This window comes from Kogia breviceps, chromosome 6 (assembly GCF_026419965.1).
Source record: "Kogia breviceps isolate mKogBre1 chromosome 6, mKogBre1 haplotype 1, whole genome shotgun sequence".
Classification (NCBI taxonomy): domain Eukaryota; kingdom Metazoa; phylum Chordata; class Mammalia; order Artiodactyla; family Physeteridae; genus Kogia; species Kogia breviceps.
Genome location: NC_081315.1, coordinates 84,735,625 through 84,756,398, shown reverse-complemented (window position 1 = coordinate 84,756,398; position 20,774 = coordinate 84,735,625). Strand labels below are relative to the sequence as shown.

The 20,774-nt window shown below is 41.9% G+C and overlaps 1 protein-coding gene and 1 long non-coding RNA gene across 2 annotated transcripts in view; one reads left to right on the top strand and one right to left on the bottom strand.

The window, feature by feature from the left end:
- The first annotated feature begins 441 nt into the window (after positions 1 to 441).
- LOC136794387 (uncharacterized) overlaps positions 442 to 20,774 on the top strand; it is a 39,477-nt gene continuing 19,144 nt past the window's right edge. Inside the window, exon 1 of the long non-coding RNA XR_010841079.1 lies at positions 442 to 781. This is a non-coding gene — a long non-coding RNA (uncharacterized lncRNA). The remainder of the gene's footprint in view (positions 782 to 20,774) is intronic.
- Positions 9,732 to 19,985, bottom strand: TLR10 (toll like receptor 10). Its single transcript, XM_059067045.2, has 2 exons — positions 19,921 to 19,985; positions 9,732 to 12,814 (listed from the first exon to the last, which is right to left on the bottom strand). The coding sequence occupies exon 2, from the start codon at positions 12,724 to 12,726 to the stop codon at positions 10,291 to 10,293; it is 2,436 nt and encodes an 811-aa protein (XP_058923028.1). The 5' UTR covers positions 12,727 to 12,814; positions 19,921 to 19,985; the 3' UTR covers positions 9,732 to 10,290.

The following is a 20,774-nucleotide window of genomic DNA, read 5'->3' as shown; positions in this document are numbered from 1 at the left end:
TCTCTAGAACCATTCTTGTGTCACTGAGTTTTAATGGCTTTATGAATTTTATGATAAATCTTGTGAAGGGGAAAGAAATACTTTGAGATCTGTTGAACCTGCTGGTTTTAATTTGGAATGCATGAAATCACTATGGCTATAAGCTGTTCCCAACTCAGGTAGAAGGCATCCTTGGAAAAGAGCCCGTATCTCTTTGATTGACAGCGTGGTGGAGAGAGGCCGAACCCGGAGACCTCCGGGAACTGGTATAACCTTCATCTTGTTTCCTCCAGTGATGAATAATGAACTGCTGTTCGGTCAATAGGAGCTTGCCCACCAGAAAGCTCAACAGCAACTACTATGGTGACCACAAGGTGTCGCTGTGACCCAAAATTTCACACACGCGCATCAGTTCATTTTCCAAGCTTTCTTTCACAGGGCTTCTCAAACCCTATTGAGCGTACGAATCAGCTGAGGTCTTGTTAAAATGCAGATTCTAATTCATTAGGTCTGGGATGGAGCCTGAAATCCTGCATTTCTAGCAAGGTCTCAGGTGATGCCGATGCTGGAGCTTTCAGCATTTCTGCATTATTGTCTTGATGTGGGCCGGGAGTAAGAATTAAGTAGACCCGAAAAGCGGTCCCATTCTACGCCTCTCGGAGGTAGTGGAGAGGAAGAAGAAAGAAGAATGGGAAACAACAAAAGAAAAAGAGGGCAGCTTTCTTTTAACATGCCAATCCCGCGAGCCTCCTGCTGTTCCGTCCTCTGAAGAGTGACTGCTGTGGCAGGTGCTCTGGTCAAGGTGAGCCGTGGAGAACATCAGAAAGGGTTTTCCCGGAACGTTCTTTTTCTGACATGAGGGCTCATTAAAGAACTTACTGCAGAACTTATAAAACAGGAAGTGGCCAAATGCTTCAGCACACACTTCATAGCTCCCCCCCATAGCCAATTCAGGTTTCTAGTAGAATCCGTATAAACAGGCTGAGGGGAGCCAAACTGAGAACTGAAAAGGTGGACTAGCCGGAAGAGACGCCGTGCTGATGGCGTTGCTCTTGCATGCACAATGGGTCTATTTTAATATCTTCTGCTTTCCGCCTCCGGAAAGGGCCGTGGGTGGGGAGCAACCAAAGAAGTGAAACTGCTTCTAACCCGACTTCCCTGGGGCACTGGCATTAGATACACGCTGCAAAATGAGAAGTTGCAGTGCAGCTGGCTCCCGCTGTGCTGCTGCTTCTCTTGGTTTGGTTTTTGTTTGTTTGTTTATGTTTTTTTTCGGTTTGGTTTTTCCTTTTTAGTGATCTTCGTTTATTGTTTGTGGCCTTTTGGGGCCTGAAGTTGGTTTTAAGACTGAGATTTCAAAATGAAAAACAAATTTCTATCCAGTTGTAATCTATTATATCAGTTCAGTTTAAAGCTTAGCCAGCTGAAGATGTTAGCTCTCAGGTTTTTTTAAGGTTCTGACAATGGAGTGAATTTCCCCCCTCCATCCTCTCCTGGGCCTCCTTAGGGGGCAAACCTCCCCATCTAATTTGCATAAAATATGCAGCAGGGTGTCCTACCAGAACCCAAACTGGGAAGAAAAGTTTCGCTGTTTTGATGATGTTCACTCCTCTCCGTTTACATGCATAAATTGCCATGAATAACTGGTGGGGGGGGGCGATGGTGTTTTGGGGGGATCGCAAAGGAGGGGTGGGAAGGAGCATGGACAGGGGAAAGGAGGGGGCGCCGTTTCACACGCCTTCCTCCCTGGGCTGGTTCAGAGCTCCCAGGAAGGGAATTCCCAGGAATGGATTTCATGAGAGACTCGGTGAGACTCGATCCCAGCATAGAAGTTTTGAAATGCTGAGAAGTTGACAGCCAGTTCTGAGGAAAGAGGTTTCGTTGTTTTATCTCGCGTAGCACATGTAGTTCAGCTATTTGTTTTGATTACATAAACCACATAATTGGCTTGGGAGAGCCGATTTCCTGAACTTTTAAAAGAATAAAATGTTTTAAAATTCTAATTTGAACTTGTTATATAAATCGTAAAGGCTAAGAAATGACACAATTTTATGGTCTTTGCACAATTATGAATCCTGAAACAATCTTGTACAAAAACTGGAAAGGGAAACAGCGAAGGACCAAAAATTATTTTTGCCCAATAAGCTAGTTATTCACAATTTTGCCTTCATAATTTATTATTAAGCATCAAAAGATCTAGTGATTTTTCTTCACTTTCACTTTTCAGAAAAATGAATATTTGACCATATATTTGACAATGGGAAGAAATTTAAAGGTTATAAAAGTTATAGAAAAATTTCACCAGATAATTATTTTGATTATACATACTTATGGTACTTTATTTATTTATTTATTTTATTATTTATTTATTTTTGGCAGTGTTGGGTCTTCATTGCTGCCACGGGCTTTCTCTAGTTGGCAGCAAGCGGGGGCTACTCTTCGTTGCGGTGCAGGGGCTTCTCATTGCAGTGGTTTCTCTTGTTGCGGAGCACGGTCTCTACATGCGTGGACTTCAGTAGTTGTAGCGCATGGGCTCAGTAGCTGTGGCTCGCGGGTTCTAGAGCGCAGGCTCAGTAGTTGTGGCATACGGGCTTAGTTGCTCTGTGGCATGTGGAATCTTCCCGGACCAGGGCTCAAACCTGTGTCCCCTGCACTGGCAGGTGGATTCTTAACCACAGCACCAACAGGGAAGTCCCCCTTATGGTACTATTTTTATTGGAATGAATATGCAGTGTTTTCCTCTTTCCTTAGTGTCTCTTTAATTAGGAAGTTTTCTGAGGTTGTGTATATAGCCACAGTCACTTTTTTTTTTAACTTTTAAATTTTATTTATTTATTTATTTTTGGCTGAGTTGGGTCTTTTGTTGCTGCGCACTGGCTTTCTCTAGTTGCGGTGAGCGGGGGCTACTCTTCGTTGTGGTGCACGGGCGTCTCATTGCGGTGGCCTCTCGCTGCGGAGCACGGGCTCTAGGCACGTGGGCTTCAGCAGTTGTGGCACATGGGCTCAGTAGTTGTGGCTCGCTGGCTCTACAGCACAGGCTCAGTAGTTGTGGCACACGGGCCCGGTTGCTCAGCGGCATGTGGGATCTTCCCAGAGCAGGGCTCGAACCCATGTCCCCTGCATTAGCAGGTGGATTCTTAACCATTGCGCCACCAGGGAAGCCCCCACAGTCACTTTTTATTTTAAAAAGTTGACTGATACTTTCTAGATTTGGTAGTTTTATAGTGTATATTTATGTGCACCCAAATCAATAAGTTTGTTTTTGAAGGTTTATTTATCTATTTCTGTAACAGAGTCATTTAATATGACATCAGATTTTAAATTATTAGTCATTTTCAGATAAACTGTAAGCACCAATAGGATTGTCTTACGTTTCCTAATTTTTTTGTTTTTATTGAGGCATGATTCACATTTAACATTACATTAGTTTCAGGTATACAATATAATGATTAGCTATTTGTATCTATTGCAAAATGATCATTACAGTCAGTCTAATTAACATCTGTAACACCATAATAACATTTGTAACACCATACATAGTTACAAATTTTTTTCTTGTAATGAGAACTTTTAAGATCTTCACTTTTAGCCACTTTCAAATATGCCGTACAGTATTATTAACTATAGTTACCATGCTGTATGTTACATACCCATGACTTATTTTATAACTAGAAATTTGTACCTTTTGACCCCCTTCACTCATTTCACCCACACCTCTACCCCTGCCTCTGGCAACCACCAATCTGTTCTCTGTATCTATGAGCTTGTTTTTTTGTTTTTGGTCTTGTTTTTGTTTTAGATTCCATATATAAGTGAGATCATGTAGTATTGTCTTCCTCTGCCTGACTTCACTTAGCACAATGTCTTCAAGGTCTATCCATGTTGTCACAAATGGCAAGATTTTTTTTTTGGCTAAATAGTAGTCCATTGTTTATATACCACATTTTCTTTATTCATTCACTATCCATAGACCCTTAGGTTAGTTCCATATTTTGACTATTGTAAATAGTGCTGAAATAAACATATATTCTTTTCAAATTAGTGGGGTTTTTTTCTTCAAATAAATACCCAGGTATGAAATTGCTGGATCAAATGGTAGTTCTCTTTTTAATTTTTTGAAAAATCTCCCTGCTGTTTTTCATAGTGGCTGTACCAATTTACATTTCCAACAACAGTGCACAAGAGTTCCTTTACCTCCACATCCTTGCCAACAATTGTTATTTCTTGTCTTTTTGATGATGGCCATTCTAACAGGTGTGAGGTGGTACCTCGTTGTGGTTTTGATTGCATTTCCCTGATGATTAGTGATGTTGAGCCTGTTGACTTGGTGAGATTCTGAATCCTAGCATTGCAGCTATGGGATGCTGAGATGTCGACACCCAGTTTTGAGGAGAGAAATATTGAACCCACCACTATATGGAGCTCAGCATGGCTTCTCACCTCAAGATAAGTGGATTTGGGATTATTGGGAGAAAGCACCCTTAGCAGGAACATTAGCACCATCAAGAAGGCACTTCATTCAGCGACATCAAAAGTGCAAGACTCCTTCAAGGACCTTGACAGGCCCCAGTCTAGCTACCTGAGATAGCTGGAGTGGAGTAGACTGTGGTGGTACCAGATGGTGAGAGTGGCTGACAGTGTGGGATATGAGCACACACAAGGCTCCTTGGGATCTCACAGAAGTATCCATAGGGACCAAGAATTTGGGGTCATTGAGGATGATGAGCCTTCTTTGTAGCCACAGGCAGTGAGGACTGGAAGCATTTGGGTTACACACCAAATCATGCTAATTGCTCTTAGGCAACAAGATCCCTGCATCTGAGAACAGGGTCTAGCAAGAACAGTAGTTAGTTTCCAAGCTCTTGGGAGGCAGCCTAGCAGAAAAGATTTGAAAGCAGGCTCTGTTATCAGACCACCTTGGATTTCTGTCATTTACTAGCCATGAAACCTTAACTTTTTGGTACCTTGGTTACTTTGTCTATTATATGAGAATAATAATAAAATTTAATTCACAGGTCTATGAGAATTAACAGGTAAAGTTCACAACAGCCTTAGAACAGTGACAGGCACATATAAACTCCAAGAAGGGTCAGGTTTGTATTGTTACACAGTAGGCCAGAATACTTCAAATAGCATCATGGAGACTGATACACCTCTTTTCTAGAAATAAAAGAACCAGGAGGAGGTTGAGGGCTGATGCGTCTCTGGATTTCCTCAGGGCTAGTGAGTCTAGGAATTAAAAGAAGACATTGGTCCTAACGACAATGAGAGCTAACCTGGTAGAGATTCTTCCAGCATATATCTCTGGTCTATTTTTTTCCCAGGACCAAAGGTACTGCTTCCAGGAAGTCAAATACTCCAGGGCCTTAGGATTAGAGAGTTCCTGGGCACAACTAAAGCTCTAACTTCCTCCACGGGGAGAACATAAGTTAATAATGTGGTACTTTGACCCATCGTGACATAAAATAAGAGATGCCTCTTCTTCTTTCAGTTTTTTATGAAAACCATAGGAGGAACTTCCTATAGCCTTAATATCATGATACTAGAATTTGCCTGTTCCAAACTGTCAGATCTATCAATCTTAGCACCGAATTTCACCACATCCCCATCAGCACTCGAGACAAAAACTGTCCTGCTGCCAATGACTTATTTTGAAACTGAATTAAGTCATTGTGCCACCAAGAAATAAGAAGCAATGTATGTTCTGGCTGCATTAGCCAGGATATTCTCCTCCTCAGAGCTGCCTCTAGGGTGGCAGGGCGGCAGGAAAATTTGTTTGTTTTGCAGAGCTCCTATTTTTTATACTTATTATATAAATAACCTGATTTAAAAATGTTTCAAAAGGTACAGACCTATGTGAAGTATAGTGACTTTTTCATGGAGTTGGATAGAGAAGAGTTACTTGTCCATTGGGCATCAGAAGATTCTTTGTAGGGTCCAAGCACCATCTCACCCTGTTCAAATCCAGGAACCATCTCTTCAAGCATTTTATTGTCCAAAGTACTGTTCCTGGTTAATTTCCACCAAAAAAAAAGTAGCAATGCTGTAATTAACCACAAAAACCATGGCTCTTCAGAACCTGTTTCCATTAAACATTATAGATCTTGCCTCTGTAGTTCCCTGCTAGCATATCTGTAATGATGGTTTTATTATTACTCATGTCACTGCATCTGTCCACAATGCCTTACAGTGACTCTCTCTCAAAGGTTGGTGCTGTGCCTCACTGATGCAAGTCTTCCCCAAAGTATGCAGGAAAACATAAACTAATATTTGTTTTCTGGGCCTGTTTAGTCTAACGTTCAGAATTTTTTGGTGGCAACATAGAATAAGGCATATTCCAGTCGTGTCTTCTCTTGGACTCTTGAGATGGTAATCACTGCCTCCCTAGAATGGGAGCTCTTTCCGTGTTGACTGAAAACACACCATCGCCAGTGGGGAGGGTAGTGAGGGGTCCATGCAAGAAGAGAGAGGCTCAGTTCCACTCCCACAACATATGTCCTTCCCTTATGAACATGGCTTATGACAGGGAGAGCGTGATGTTGCCATGTCAATGGGAGGTGAGAGAGGACATTGACCGGAAAGCCCATTGGTGTTCAGTCTTGAAAGCCATCCTCCAAGGACTACCTAATACATGGCACAGAACTGCAACAATGGTGGTTATCACCCAGGATGCTGGGGGCTGGGGGACGAAGCGGGCAGCATCTGCTGTCACACCTGCCACAGGTACTGTGGCACCTCCTGTGCCACAGGAGGTGGCATCACAAATCACAGATGGACACAGGCCTACGCCGCTGGCTCAAGCCCAAGGGTTGGTGGTAGACGGTTGGTAGCCCAGACCCCTGACGTCATCTTGTGGTCGATATGAGAGTCACCCCAAATCAGCACGTGTGCACCATGCTGGTGGCCCAATCTTGGGTGACTCCGCGCTGTTTCAGCCAGCAGAAGTGATCTTCTTGCCAGACTGTCCGCCTCAAATGGAGGCCCACCCACCAGTCTCTGAGAGGACCCCACAGGTGCGAGATCCAGAGCTCCGTAGTATACCTGGTTGGCCTCATGTGCAAGGCAGAGGGTCAGGAAGTACCTTGAAGGGTCAAGTGAAGACCAGGATCCATGTGGGTCTGGATGTGGGCCAGGGACATCCTGCTTGGAGGACATTGTCAGGCCTGGCCGTACCAGGGCTTAAGAATGTACCCATCATTACCAACATGCTATCAGGGAACTACAGAAGCAAGAAGACCTATCGGAAAATTCAAAGAAGTCTCTCCAAAGACCTGGGGGTGGGGGAGAGGGGAAGGGGTCAGGGGACTGGGCCATGGCAGAGGCTTTATTGGCCCAGAACTTCCCCTTCTCCTCTTGAAAAGCTGATACAGCAACAAGAAGAGGGGCACTGATGGGGGTTGGTGGGGGGACCATAAAACCCATTTGTGGTGATTCATATAATCCACAGACTCTGAAATTCAAGGGCTGTCCACAGCAAGCCCCTGAGATGAAGTGGATCCCAACAGGAAGAAGTAAAGAGAAGAGCCAAAGGTAGGAGGCAGGGGGAGACGACCCAGGGACGGCTGGTCCCAGAAAATGTAAGCAAAAATATACTTATTGAAGGTGAGGAAGGCTCCCTGCCGAGTAAATCTACGTGCCTGATGTACAACAAGGGCTGACACTGAAGTGGGTGGCCTTGGTTGCCCTACTGGATGTGAGAAGAGCAGAGGCAGCCAATCAACAGTGTCTACAGACAAACTATATTTCCTTTGGAAAATCCTTGGAGAGTAGCCATGTGCCAGGCACTGTCCTGGGCAGAGGTGGAAACAACATCTCTGAGCAAAATAGACAAAATCTCTGCTCTAAAGGAGTTTGCATTCTAGTGGGGGAAGATGGAATAAGCAAAATAAATAGAAAAATGATAATGGAGGGCTGAGATCAGTACCAGCTTCACACAGGTGAAAAACGGAGCTAAGGGACCATGGGAAGTTTCCCCAGCAGAGTACCAGTGATGAAGTTGTCCTCACAACCTCCAGGAGAAACCAGGATCCCAATTATTCTTCATCCTTTATACAAAGAACACGTTCTGACTTGTGGACAAAGGGTGGCTAATCTGAGAAGCTGCCTCTGGTTGTGAGTTACTGATAGAACAAGAACATTGTTTTAGCAATGTGAATCAGGTTGCAAATGCAGGATGCCCTGGTGAGTAGGGAGAGACTGCAGACAGAATCCAGATCTCAAATAATTGTGGGGAAGATTTAGGGGTTGTCCAGCTGCTAAAATTAGAAGTTGCTGAGAACCAAGCCTAATGTGTTATTTTTTTAAAATTATACTAAAATGTCTATTTAAAAAATTGTATTACTAAACTGAGGACTGGAATAACTGCCATGGATAACCCAATCCTGACAACTTTAGGGCTGATGTTATCCTCTTTGTTTGTTGCAAGTTAATTAATCTGTAAAAGTAAGAGTCTCACACTAATTTATGCAAGATCAACAAAGTCTTCATACACTGTCTGTCTGACTCTTTCCGAAGCCGTGGATCACACTAATATCAGCAGCCCAGCTGCTGGGAGCCTCGGAGGACAGGTGTTCTCCGAATCCTCTGCCATCTCTCCACTGTGGTTTCCTCGGGTTTCCCCTTCTACCAGACAGACCAAGCCTCACCAGGAAGGAAGAAGAGAGACACTCAGCCTCAGGGCTGCTGAATTCGAGCTCCTTAGAATAGACTGGCCGTCGGCCAAATGGAAGTACAACCTGGCTTCTAGATTGACAGCAGCCTTCTCCCTACACTCTCAGGCTGACCTTCTTAAGTCCACTTTTTTTAATGGCTACTAGTGTGAGGAATTCATACGACCACAAACTATAAGGAAATACAGTAGATGCAGAGCCCAATTTTAGCCTGCTTAGGAGATTGGTTTTATTAGCTTGAATGAGCTGAAATAGATGTTTTTGTAAGTCAAGAACAACCAAATATTGGCAAATTCACCTGATTCAAGCTGTACTCAGGAATCCGTCAATTCTGGGTTCTCAGTTTCTCTTCTTTCACCTATTCCTGCTCTTCCTTTTCAGCTTCTCAGAATTTGCCTTCAAATTCCACTCTCTATCCTGAAGCCAGTTGAGTCCCTACTAAGTTCCTCTAGCTAACCCAACGTCCATTCCATAAACATTCATTGAGCATCTTTTCTGAACCATGGACTGAGCAAACTGCCGCTGCTACAAAGTTAGAGGGAAGTCTGTCCTCACCTTTGAGGAGCTCACAGAAGAGTAAGAAAGGGATGTTTTTTAAAGATATAGAATCAGTTTGGTGATGAAAATATGTCCCAAGTGTTATAGAGAATAGAGGAACATCATGCTCAGGGGAAGAAATGAGGAAAGTTTCAAGGAAGAGTCGACATTTGGATAGTGCCTGAAGGATATGTAAGATTTCCTAAACGAATTAAGTCAGGAAAGTTATCACAGGCAGACATGATGCCAAGTTCTAGAGTCTGGGGGCATGAAAGGAGATGAGAGTTCTGGGAAAGGGCCAATAATTTGATAGGGTTCAATGATGCAGGATGCAAGGGTCAGGAGGCGATCGGTGTCAGATCTTAAAGGCATTTCCTTCCTTTATCATGTGGGTGAGCCACAGAAATATTCCTAATCAGGGAAAAAACATGTTTGTTCTTGATGTTTGTTTTTGAAATATAATTTTGCAAAATTCAAGAGAGCTTGTTTTCTTCCAATGAACTGTGAGGCTAGAAGGGAAGATCAAACAAAATGAGTAGGATATGTAGGCTTTTAACATTATCTTTATTGTTTTCTCTGCTTGCAAAAGAAGTATAGATTCATTCTAAGCAACTCCAACATTACAGAAATGTACAACATAGAAACCAAATGCTCCCTGTAATCCAAACTCCCAGACCCTAACCGCTGTTATTACACCAATGTACAGGTATATATTCCTTTAGATTCCTATTTCAATGTATAAACCAAAATATAACTTTCTCTATACGAGAAAATATAGAGCTACCTCATTTTTTAATGGCTGTGTAATATTCTGTTACATTAATGTACTATAATTTGTTAGATCAATCCTTATTTTGTGGACATTCGAGCTGTTTTTAATTTTTCATGATTACAAACAATGCCAGGGTGAATACCATTTTTACATAAACCTTTGCAAATTGCATTTCTATAGAATACACTCTTAGAGCTCCTTCAAGAAACTGACATGAAGGAATGATAGTTTTTCATTTTAATAGATATTGCCAAACTGCCATCATAAAGGTTGTATCAATTTATATCCTAACAGTATATTCAGGTCCCAATTTCCCTAGGGGTGGGTGGGACTCTATAGGCAGTCTGTTCTTATCAGAGAGATTGCAGAACCTCGAGACTCTTCATTCAGTTCTGTGAATGTCTGCAGTTCACACATCTCTCTGGTTTCTAATAAATTAACACGAATAGCAGCTCGAAGGTTTGCCCAAAAAAGGCCACGCTTACGCCTATCCTTGGGCCATTCCAAGTATGCTTTCTTTTCCATGAGAGTTTTCAGCTTAGGATACCTGGTAGGAATACAGTAGAGCGGAATGGGTTCCAGTAAGATAAGAATTATGTAATCAGAACTTTCATGGAAGAGACTGTGATGGGCAAAGTAGAGTTCATAATGGCACCACTCTGTCTGGACAAAGTTGGGAGATAAGACAAAGATGGACTTATAACTTTTCTCAATGCAGTTTATGGTATCTTCAGTAACGCTCTTGCCAGGGTCAGAGTTTCCCTCATGAAGGCAAATCAGGACAGAACCATCTTCTTTCTCTACATTGGGAATCAATTCATACTTCACCCAGGCAGAATCATGTTCACTGTATGAAATAAACACATGGAACTGGATATTTCTCTTCAGCTGTTCTTGGGTTGTCTTCCTAACCCTGTGCCATGTCTGTGTCCATTGACCCAGCATCCTGAGATACCAGGGCAGATCAAAGTGGAGGCAGCAGAAGGTCACAGCCGTCCCCAGAACTAGCATGATAACCACAATGGTGACAATCAACAAAGCTGTGTTGCAAGATATTTCAGGAAGATGAACATCCTTTAACTGAGTCCCCTTTAGATTCAAAGGGTATTCACAGATGTATGAATCTGACCACCCAACCATCATGCCCTCTGAGTATTTTTCAAGTTGAATGAAATCTCTTAATTCACAAGTACACCGGAATGGATTTCTTCCTACATTTAGAGTCTTAACTTCCTGGCAGCTCTGGAAAAAATCCAGAGATGGGCTGAGAATTAAGTTCATTTCAATGTTCAGAACTGAGAGTCTTCTGAAATGACTGCACCCAGGAAGATCAGTTAGAAAATTAAATGCAAGATTTAACTCCCGTAAGGATGTCAGATGAATAATGTCTTTAGGGACAGTTTGAATTTTGTTATTATTCAAGTCAAGTATTTGAATATTTCTGGGCAAGCACCTGAAAACAGAATCAGTACATTTGTTGGATGACAAGTTCATGGTGACCAAGGTTTCTGGCCACAAGCAATTTTCATCATTTTCATGTTGTAACAGATTTTTGCTCAGATCTAAGTGCCTCAAGGATGTGTTGCCGGCAAAGCAACTCACTAAGGAAAGTGTCTCCAATTTATTGTCCTTCAAAATGAGAGTTTTCAAATAAGGCAGTTGGATAGATTTTTTAAACACGTCATCTGTTAAGATATTGTTAGCAAAATTTAAATATTGGAATCTTGTAGGATATATAGGGAACAGCATGTGAGGCATTTGCGCATCTGATATTGTCAGGTTTTCTATATCCATTTTGGTAAAAAGCAAGTAGACTCTCTCCTGTGGGATATTAAAAATTCTGAAATGTACATTCTCCAATTTTATAGTTCTCATTACAGTATTTGAGTAGTCAAATGAATTATGGTCAAGATAAACCTTACCTCCAAAAGTCACATCTTGAATCTGGAAGTATTCTACTGTCGTATGCCAAACAAATTGGAAGATAAGCAGAAGATCATCCCAGGGTAAATCAACTTTATTAAGTAACAGAATGGATGCCTTGGCATTCTCTAAAATAAGATTTTGCTGAGTTTCATAACTTGCAAATTGGCTTTTGCCATCTATATTCGTAATTTGTAATATTTTTGAAGTCTTCATTCCATCACGCAAAAGAACCCAGAAATTTGTGTTCATTGGTAAAACAATGTGAAGTTTTGTTGTGTTTAAGATGGGCAGGCTACCTTCTTCATAATGAGAAAGAGTTCTCAATCCTAAGAAGACAGTATTTAGATGCAAATGAGCAATTTTCTGGAAATCTGATTTTTGTATTTTTGCCCCACTCAAACCTAGGATTTCCAGGTGTGACATGTTGCCAGTCTCCTCGCAGGTAGGCATGGTGTCAAAGTCATTGAAGGACAGATCTAAGTGTCTGAGACCTGCCAGTGAGAACCAAGTTACACTCTTCAGTCTGTTGTAAGACACATCTAAATATCTTAACTCCTTGTTGAATTCAAAGGTCTTGATATCCAGCTCTTGGATTCTGTTATGGCATAGAATCAAAACTTTCAGTTTAGAGAAGGAATGAAAATCTGAACGCTGGAGTTGAAAAAGGAGGTTGTAGGACAAATCCAGTATGGTTGTGGTTGTGGTCAAGTCTTCAGGAACCTTTCTTAAAGACATGTTGGAGCAGTTGGTAGTCAATTCTGTTTCTTCTGGCAAATTTGAAACCCCACTATGCACCGACGTAACAATACTACAAAATACGTAAATGCTTCTGATATGTTTCATTGTAATTCTGAGGATTTTATCATTGGTTCACCTCAGATGACTTTTTTCACACATCACCTCATATGAATGAGGAAGATGAGTTCAAATCCTGGAAATACAACATATAATGTTAAGTGGTTATGTGATTTGTTAAAACCTGTAGGATTTTTTTTTTTTAATGCCAACATCTGACTATATTCACCAAGAATTTGGAATAGGGTTCCAACCCATTTATTGAGTCTTTGACTTGATCTCAGAGCTTGGCTCATAGATTTCCAAGTCAGGTACTGTGTCACATCCCCATCACTGAGGCAAGTCAGGTTTCCCAGAAGGGAGATAGATATATAATAGTTTGCAGAAGTTCCTCTCACCCAGTTCAAGTTAGGAACTGCGTTGCTAGGTCATATTCAACACCCCCCTGCCACATCCCCTTTTGATAGCCTGAAAGCTTTAAGAAAGTGAAAAGAAATTTTTAAAAATTAAGATTTTTTTTAGAGCACTTTAAGAGTCACAGCAAAATTGAAGGGAAGGTACAGAGATTTTCCATATCCCTCCTGCCTCCACACATGCAGTCTCCCCCATTATCAACACACCCGCCGGAGTGGTGCATTTGTTACAATTGATGGACCTACATTGACTCCTCATAATCATGCAAAGTCCATAGTTTATGCTATCGTTCACTCTTGGTGTTGTACATTCTAAGGGTTTGGATACATCATGGATACATAATGACGTGTATCCATCATTATGGTATCATACAGAGTATTTTCATTTCCCTAAAAATCCTCTATGCCAATTCATCCTCCGCCCACCCCACAACCGCTGGCAACCACTGGTCTTTTTATTGTCTCCATAGTTTTGCCTTTTCTAGAATGACATATAGTTGGAACCATACACTATGTTCCTTTTTCAGATTGGCTTCTTTCTCTTAGTAATATGCACTTAGGTTTCTTCCATGTCTTTGCATGGCTTGATTGTTCATTTCTTTTTAGCACTGAATAATATTTCATTGTCTGGATGGACCCCAGTTTATCCATTCATCTACTGAAGGACATCCTGGTTGCTTCCAAGTTTTGGCAATTATGATAAAGCTGCTATAAATATCTGTGTACAGGTTTTTGTGTGGACATAAGTTCTCCGTGAAAGTAATTCTTCATCACTGAATGCTGTGGGCCCCTGAATTAATGCCATGAAGTTGTTCTTCAACTTTGTATTTGTGAACATAGAGAGTCTCTTGAGTGAATATCTGACTTTCAATAACACTTACCCATGTCTATAGAAAGTCCAAAACACGGAAATAAACAGAATGGTTCCTGTCCTTGTGCCTCCATATGTCTTTAGGTTGGTGGCAAAAGCAATCTGGATCACTGCCAAATAGTGATAATGATAGAAACAATTTCCATTTCTTGAAGCGTTTTGATGTGCTAAGAGATATACTAAACCCTTCACGTATATTATCTCACTTATCCATCACAAAACTCTGGGAGAGAAGTACTATTGCCCACATTTTATAGATGAAGAAACTCATGGATGCAGAATTCTGAGGATTTTGAGAGAAGAATCAGGCTTCAAGTGTTTGATTAGACACAGAACAGAGGTGGTTGGAGAACTAAGAATTCCATATTATTATTCAAGATTTTTATTGAGTACCTACTCTGCCAGGCACTTTTTCTAGCCACTGAGGATATAACAGTGACTAGAACAGATAGAATTTCTCTTCTGACTCAGCCTATATTCTAGTAAGGGGTAAGAAAGGAGAGACTATACACAAAATAATAAATTTATCTGTTAGGTGGTGATCAGGGCTAGAAAGAAAATAACTAAATGAGGGGACCTGAGGGTGACTGGGGAGTGATATTTTGTACAGGATGGTCTAAAAAGGCCTCACATGACCTTCATGCAAAGATCTAAAGGGAGTGAGGAAGTGAGCCACTTGTTGTCTGGGGATAGAGTATTCTGGAGAGAGAGAGCACGTACAAGTTCAGAGACCTGATTGGGGTGGGGACATGTTTGGAAAATGTGAGGAATGACTTGTGGAATTGGGGGAGGCGGATTGAAGACGTCAGACCTTGTAAGGATTGGGGATTTTCCTCTGACTGAAATAAGAAACCAGTACAAGATGTAGAGTAGAGGAGTGGCAGATTCTGACGTACATCTTGAAGAGTCCTCTGCTTGTCTGTTGGAAATGACTGGAAGGGCACAAGCCTGGCAGAAAAGATCCCCGGGACACTATGGAATAATTCATGCAAGAAAGAAGGTAGAGGGCTTCCCTGGTGGCGCAGTGGTTGAGAGTCCGCCTGCCGATGCAGGGGACACGGGTTCGAGCCCCGGTCCGGGAAGATCCCACATGCCGCGGAGCAACTAGGCCCGTGAGCCACAACTACTGAGCCTGCGCGTCTGGAGCCTGTGCTCCGTAACAAGAGAAGCCGCGATAGTGAGAGGCCCGCGCACCGCGATGAAGAGTGGCCCCCGCTCTCCGCAACTAGAGAAAGCCCTCGCCCAGAAACGAAGACCCAACGCAGCCAAAAAGAAAGAAAGAAAGAAGGTAGAGAGGGAGGTGGTGAGAAGTGGTTAGATTCTACTATTAAATTAGTAAATTCTTCAACTTTACGTCCTCCCACACCAGGCACTCTGAAAAGGGTGCCTGCTCCTAACTAGCAGTGGTGGGAGTTTTCCTGCTTCTACTTGCGTGTGTTTAATACACATTGACCCTCATTCTCCCTCAGACTGGTCACTCCCATAGACAAGCAGGAGAGACAAGAGGCAAACTCACGGTGTAGTGAGACTTCTCTGTACTGTTCATGCTGTCCCGTTGTTCTGAGAAGCTGTGTGCATGTGCGTGTGTGTGTGTGTTGTGTGTGTGTGTATGCACCCATGCAGGGATGGTGGGGAGAAAAACTGGCAGAGCTAACAAAAAAGGATACCTGGAATATTACTTCGCTCTCATCTGGACTTTTCTTTCTCTAGAACCTGTCTGGTTTTATTGTTGTGGTTGTTCTTGTTGAAGTGAAGAAATTCTAGAAAACATGTTGATATTTCCTAAGATAACTTACAAATGAAAATACTTCATAAAATCGTTTCATAGAAAATAGGAAAAGGGAAACAGAAATGTCATGTCAAGCATCCCATGACGTGTGAAGAGAGAATGTTGATTTTCGATATTCCTTGTCCATTGTGCCCTCAGTGGAAGAGGACCATGAAAGGCACTGGTTGGGGGTGGGGCTGAGGAAGGGCGAGCCCAGAACTGGCCTTTCACTTTTCCACTGAGATAGTCCCTCCATGTTGGTTTCCTCCAGTCCATCCCACGCAGCCCTTTCTTGGTCATCTCCTTTTTCTGTAACGTTTAATATACCATCCAATGATCAAAATAAGAACAAATACCAACATAAAAAAAGAGTCTCTGTGATATAACTTTAAGTCCATGGTTATTTTCCAGATTTTAGGAATCCAGCAAAATAACTTAGTTGCCAATACCATAATTTTAATCCATACCCACATTTAAGATGACCTGAGTAATTGTTCTGTTCGATGAATCTACACATGTATTCAGCATGTCTGGTAGTATCTCCACGCCATATTGACTCTCGTGCAAATGAGGCAGTGGCCACCTGATATCTTTTTAGATAACAACTCCCACTTACTGACTTTCTGTAGATTGATTCCTACAACCACCACCTTGTAAGGTAGGTGCTATCACTGTTCAGCCTTTACAGGTAGAGAAGGTGACTCTCAGAGAGGCCCTCTAACTGCCTCACAGTCACAACTTAACCCATGGTGAGTGCAGAGCCTGGGCTCTTAGCCACTCTGCTATCTTGTCTGTCTAGGGTGAGTCAAGATAAATCTGTTTTCAAAGTACACTATAATACATTAGTCATAATGAAATTATAGCTCACTACGTCATACTGAGTCTTTAACGTTTCCTTATACACAGTTCAAGGAATCCAGTGAATAAGTCTGCAATTGCCACCCAACTTAGGTTTAAGGTCAGTTACTTACAAGGATTGACATGGATTGAGCCATTATGTTAAGCACTGTCTTGTTGAAGCCACTGTATTTTGGGGTCACTTGTTACAGCACCCTGCCTATGTCCTACCTAATGTACTGTTGCACTTAGAATGAAATCCAAACTCCCAATACTGGATTATAAAGTCTCCCAGGAGCTGGTCTTGCTTCCTTCTGGGATCTCGTTTCATATAACTCTTCTCCTGACCCTCTGCACTCCAATCATACTGCCCTTCTCTTTGTTCCTTGGCCACATCATGCTTGCCCCAACCTCAGGGCCTTTACCCTAGTTTTTCCCTCAGCTTGGGATGCTCTTCTCTCATCTTTCCTTCACTGGATCTTTCTCATCATTTAGGTCTTGGCTTAAAGTTTATCTCCTCTAAGGAACCTGATTTGACCACCTAATCTAAAGAGGCCATTTTGGGCTTCCTTGGTGGTGCAGTGGTTAAGAATCCGCCTGCCAGTTCAGGGGACACAGGTTCGAGCCCTGGTCCGGGAAGATCCCACATACTGTGGAGCAACTGAGCCTGCACTCTAGAGCCCGCGAGCCACAACTACTGAAGCCCTCAGGCCTAGATCCCATGCTCTGCAATAAGAGAAGACACCGCAATGAGAAGCCTGCACACCGCAATGAAGAGTAGCCCCCGCTCGCCGCAACTAGAGAAAGCACGCGTGCAGCAACGAAGACCCAACGCAGCCAAAAATAAATAAACAAAATAAATTTTTTCTTTTTTTGTGTGTGGTACGCGGGCCTCTCACTGTTGTGGCCTCTCCCGTCGTGGAGCACAGGCTCCGGACGCGCAGGCTCAGTGGCCATGGCTCACGGGCCCAGCCGCTCCGCGGCATGTAGGATCTTCCCAGACCAGGGCACGAACCCATGTCCCCTGCATCGGCAGGCGGATTCTCAACCACTGCGCCACCAGGGAAGCCCCAATAATTTTTTTTTAATGGAAATAAAAGGCCATTTCGATTAACTTGGTGTTCATTCCCTTCATCCTATTTTATTTCTCTACAAAATAGAGCACTTACCACTATCTGAAACTTTTATTCATTTATTTGTTTGTTGATTACTTCCCCACCGCTCACACCCATGAGAGAAGGGGTCCGACAATCTTGCTCATCTCTGTATTCCCAGCACAGAGAATAGTGCCTGGTACATTGCATGTGCTCAGTAAATACATTAATGTATATATGAGTAAATGAATGATCTCAATTTTTTATTCCTTAGCACAATGTGGTACATAATATGCTCTCAAAAATATGTATTGGATGAATTAATTGGAGTTATGAATTCCTGTTATGATGCAGTGCATGATAATCAGAGAATGAGTTTAGTGATAGGAATTGATCACTAAGGCATAAAAGAGATAATGTATATAAACCAGTTGGTATCACACCTAGCATATCACAAATGGTAGCAGTTATCAGGGCCAAGACTAGGGTGATTTCAGGCACATATTTTAAGAGGCACCAAGAAACTCAGTAATCAAGATAAATAATATTTTAATAAAATATTTTAAAATTAATATAAAATCCATAATGAACAAAATATCAAATTTTTTCATAAAGACAGGGTTAGTATTACTGATTTTTCCTCTTGTCTCAGGTTCCAGTATGGCTTGGTAGGACACTGGCAGTTATAGTCATTAAGAAGATGAGGTGTTTTTAACATTATTATCTCACAGAGTACTTCAGTTCATAGCAACTTACTATGAGTTGCTCCTATGTCTAGGAGCTATGGCCCTTGAAAAATGCTATGTCTAGGAGTTAAAGCAACCCAGTTGCTTTATCTGGAATCCCCTGAGTTGAGATGTCATAGCTTTCATGTTTTACCCACCTCTTCTCTCTGCCCAATACCACAACCTCATCTGAAACTTATTCTAAAGAAGTGAGAGGAACTAACTCTTTCTGAACTTCTCTTAATATAATAAAATAAAAAGATCCTCTCTCTCAGGCAATGCATATAAATTATGGCATTTCATTTAAACATTTTTAAAAGTAGGACAAACTTTTGATGAAAGATGCAGTCAATAAATATGTTACTATCAGTCATGCTACTGTTACTGGGTGCTGAAAGCAGGTGAAAACCAGAATGACTTTCTTTAATAGTTTATGATAAAAGTCCAAGTCAAGGGCTTCCCTGGTGGCGCAGTGGTTGAGAGTCTGCCTGCTGATGCAGGGGACGCGGGTTTGTGCCCCGGTCCGGGAGGATCCCACGTGCCGCAGAGCGGCTGGGCCCGTGAGCCGTGGCTGCTGAGCCTGCGCATCCGGAGCCTGTGCTCCGCAATGGGAGAGGCCACAACAGTGAGAGGCCCAGGTACCGCAAAAAAAAAAAAAAAAAAAAAAAGTCCAAGTCAAAAGACACCATGAAATGATTATTGGTGGCTTGCCAAAGAATACTTAAACATCTAATTTCTCTTTTCCCAATGATGCAAAAAAAAAAAAAAAAAAAAATGGAGAAGGGGTTAAAAACCCATCGAATGTTGAATAATCTTTACAACATAAGAGTAAGAAAGACTGACGTTTTATGAGCGTTTCCTGTTTGCCCGGCACGGAGCTAAATGCATTCCATACATTCATTATCTTGTTCAATCCTCTCAACAACCCAACAAAATGATGGATATTTTAATCCCCATTTTACAAATGGAGGAGCTAAAACTCAGAGGTTAAGTAACTTGCTCAAGGTGAGCCAATGAATAAGCGGTAGAGCATGAATTTGAACCCAGACCTATCTGGTTCCTTCCGAACCCAAATGGAAGGCATTTCAAGCTCTGAAATGAAAGAGCTTAGGGTGTGATTACCGAGGCTAATTTCGTTGCCAGGACTAATTGCCACTGTGGACTCTTCCTCTCTCCCCACCTTATGTGCCTCTCTCTGAAGCTATTTATACTCTGCTAGGTGTCATAAATTTCCAGAAACCAGCAAAAGGAAACCCAAACTCTCAGGCACCTGCAAGACAATTCCACAGATCAATAGTGATCAATAGTAAGCCCAAGGTCACTCACTAATCATTAACATGTAGATTAGTATGGGCAAAATAATAAATACTGAAAATCTGAGCAAGGCTACTTTCCTCCCATTTACTGAATAAGTCTGAAAAATCTGAAAATCTGAACAAATCTACTTTCCTCCCATTTTTTTTTAGAAAAGACCCATGCAGCCCTTATTTCGTTTCCATGAGTGTTACAGCAAACAAAACTAAAGAGTTCTTACCCTCAGGCTTGCAGTGTCTCCGTCAGAGCTGCAGGTGTGGATGATTCATAGACAGGACTGGAATTGGCTGGAGGAGAGATTGAATCAAGCTTTTCTGTGAAGCTTACGCTCCTTTGCCCTCTACTGCATACTGGTGGCATTACATGTTGCATGAGTTCATAAATCTTAGATCACTTTTTAAAGAATTGCAGTAAAATACACATAATGTAAAATTTACCATTTTAAGTGTACAGTTCAGTGGCATTAAGTACATTCACATAGTTGTTCACCCATCAGCATCACCCATCTCCAGAACCTTTTTATCGTCCCTCACTGAAACTCTATATCCATTAAGCAGTAACTCCCATTCCTCCCTCTCTTCAGTCCCTGGTAACCACTATTCTACTTTCTGTCTCTATACATTTGCCTACTCTAGGTACCTCAAATAAGTGGAATCATACAATATTTGTCCTTTTGTGACTGGCTTATTTCATTTAGCATAATGTGTACAAGTTTCTTCCGTGTTGTAGTATGTATCACAGTTTCCTTCCTTCCCTTCTTAAGGCTGAATAATATTCTGTTGTATGTATATACCACAGTTTGTTTAACCTTTCATCCATCAATGGATATTTGGGTTGTTTTCACCTTTTGACTATTGTGAATAATGTTTCTATGGACATGGACGTGTACAAATATCTGTTCAAGTCCCTGCTTTCAGTTCTTTTGGGTAGATACCAAGAAGTGGAATTGCTGGATCATGTGGCAATTCTACATTTAAATTTTTGCAGAACTGCCATACTGTTTCCCACAGCATCTTAGAGCACCTTGATGGTGCTTTACTTCAAGGTTCGAATCAGTCATGCTGCCCATCAAAT

Excerpts from the sequence above, each read along its gene's own strand:
- TLR10 (XM_059067045.2), bottom strand. The coding sequence starts at position 12,726 with ATGAAACATATCAGAAGCATTTACGTATTTTGTAGTATTGTTACGTCG.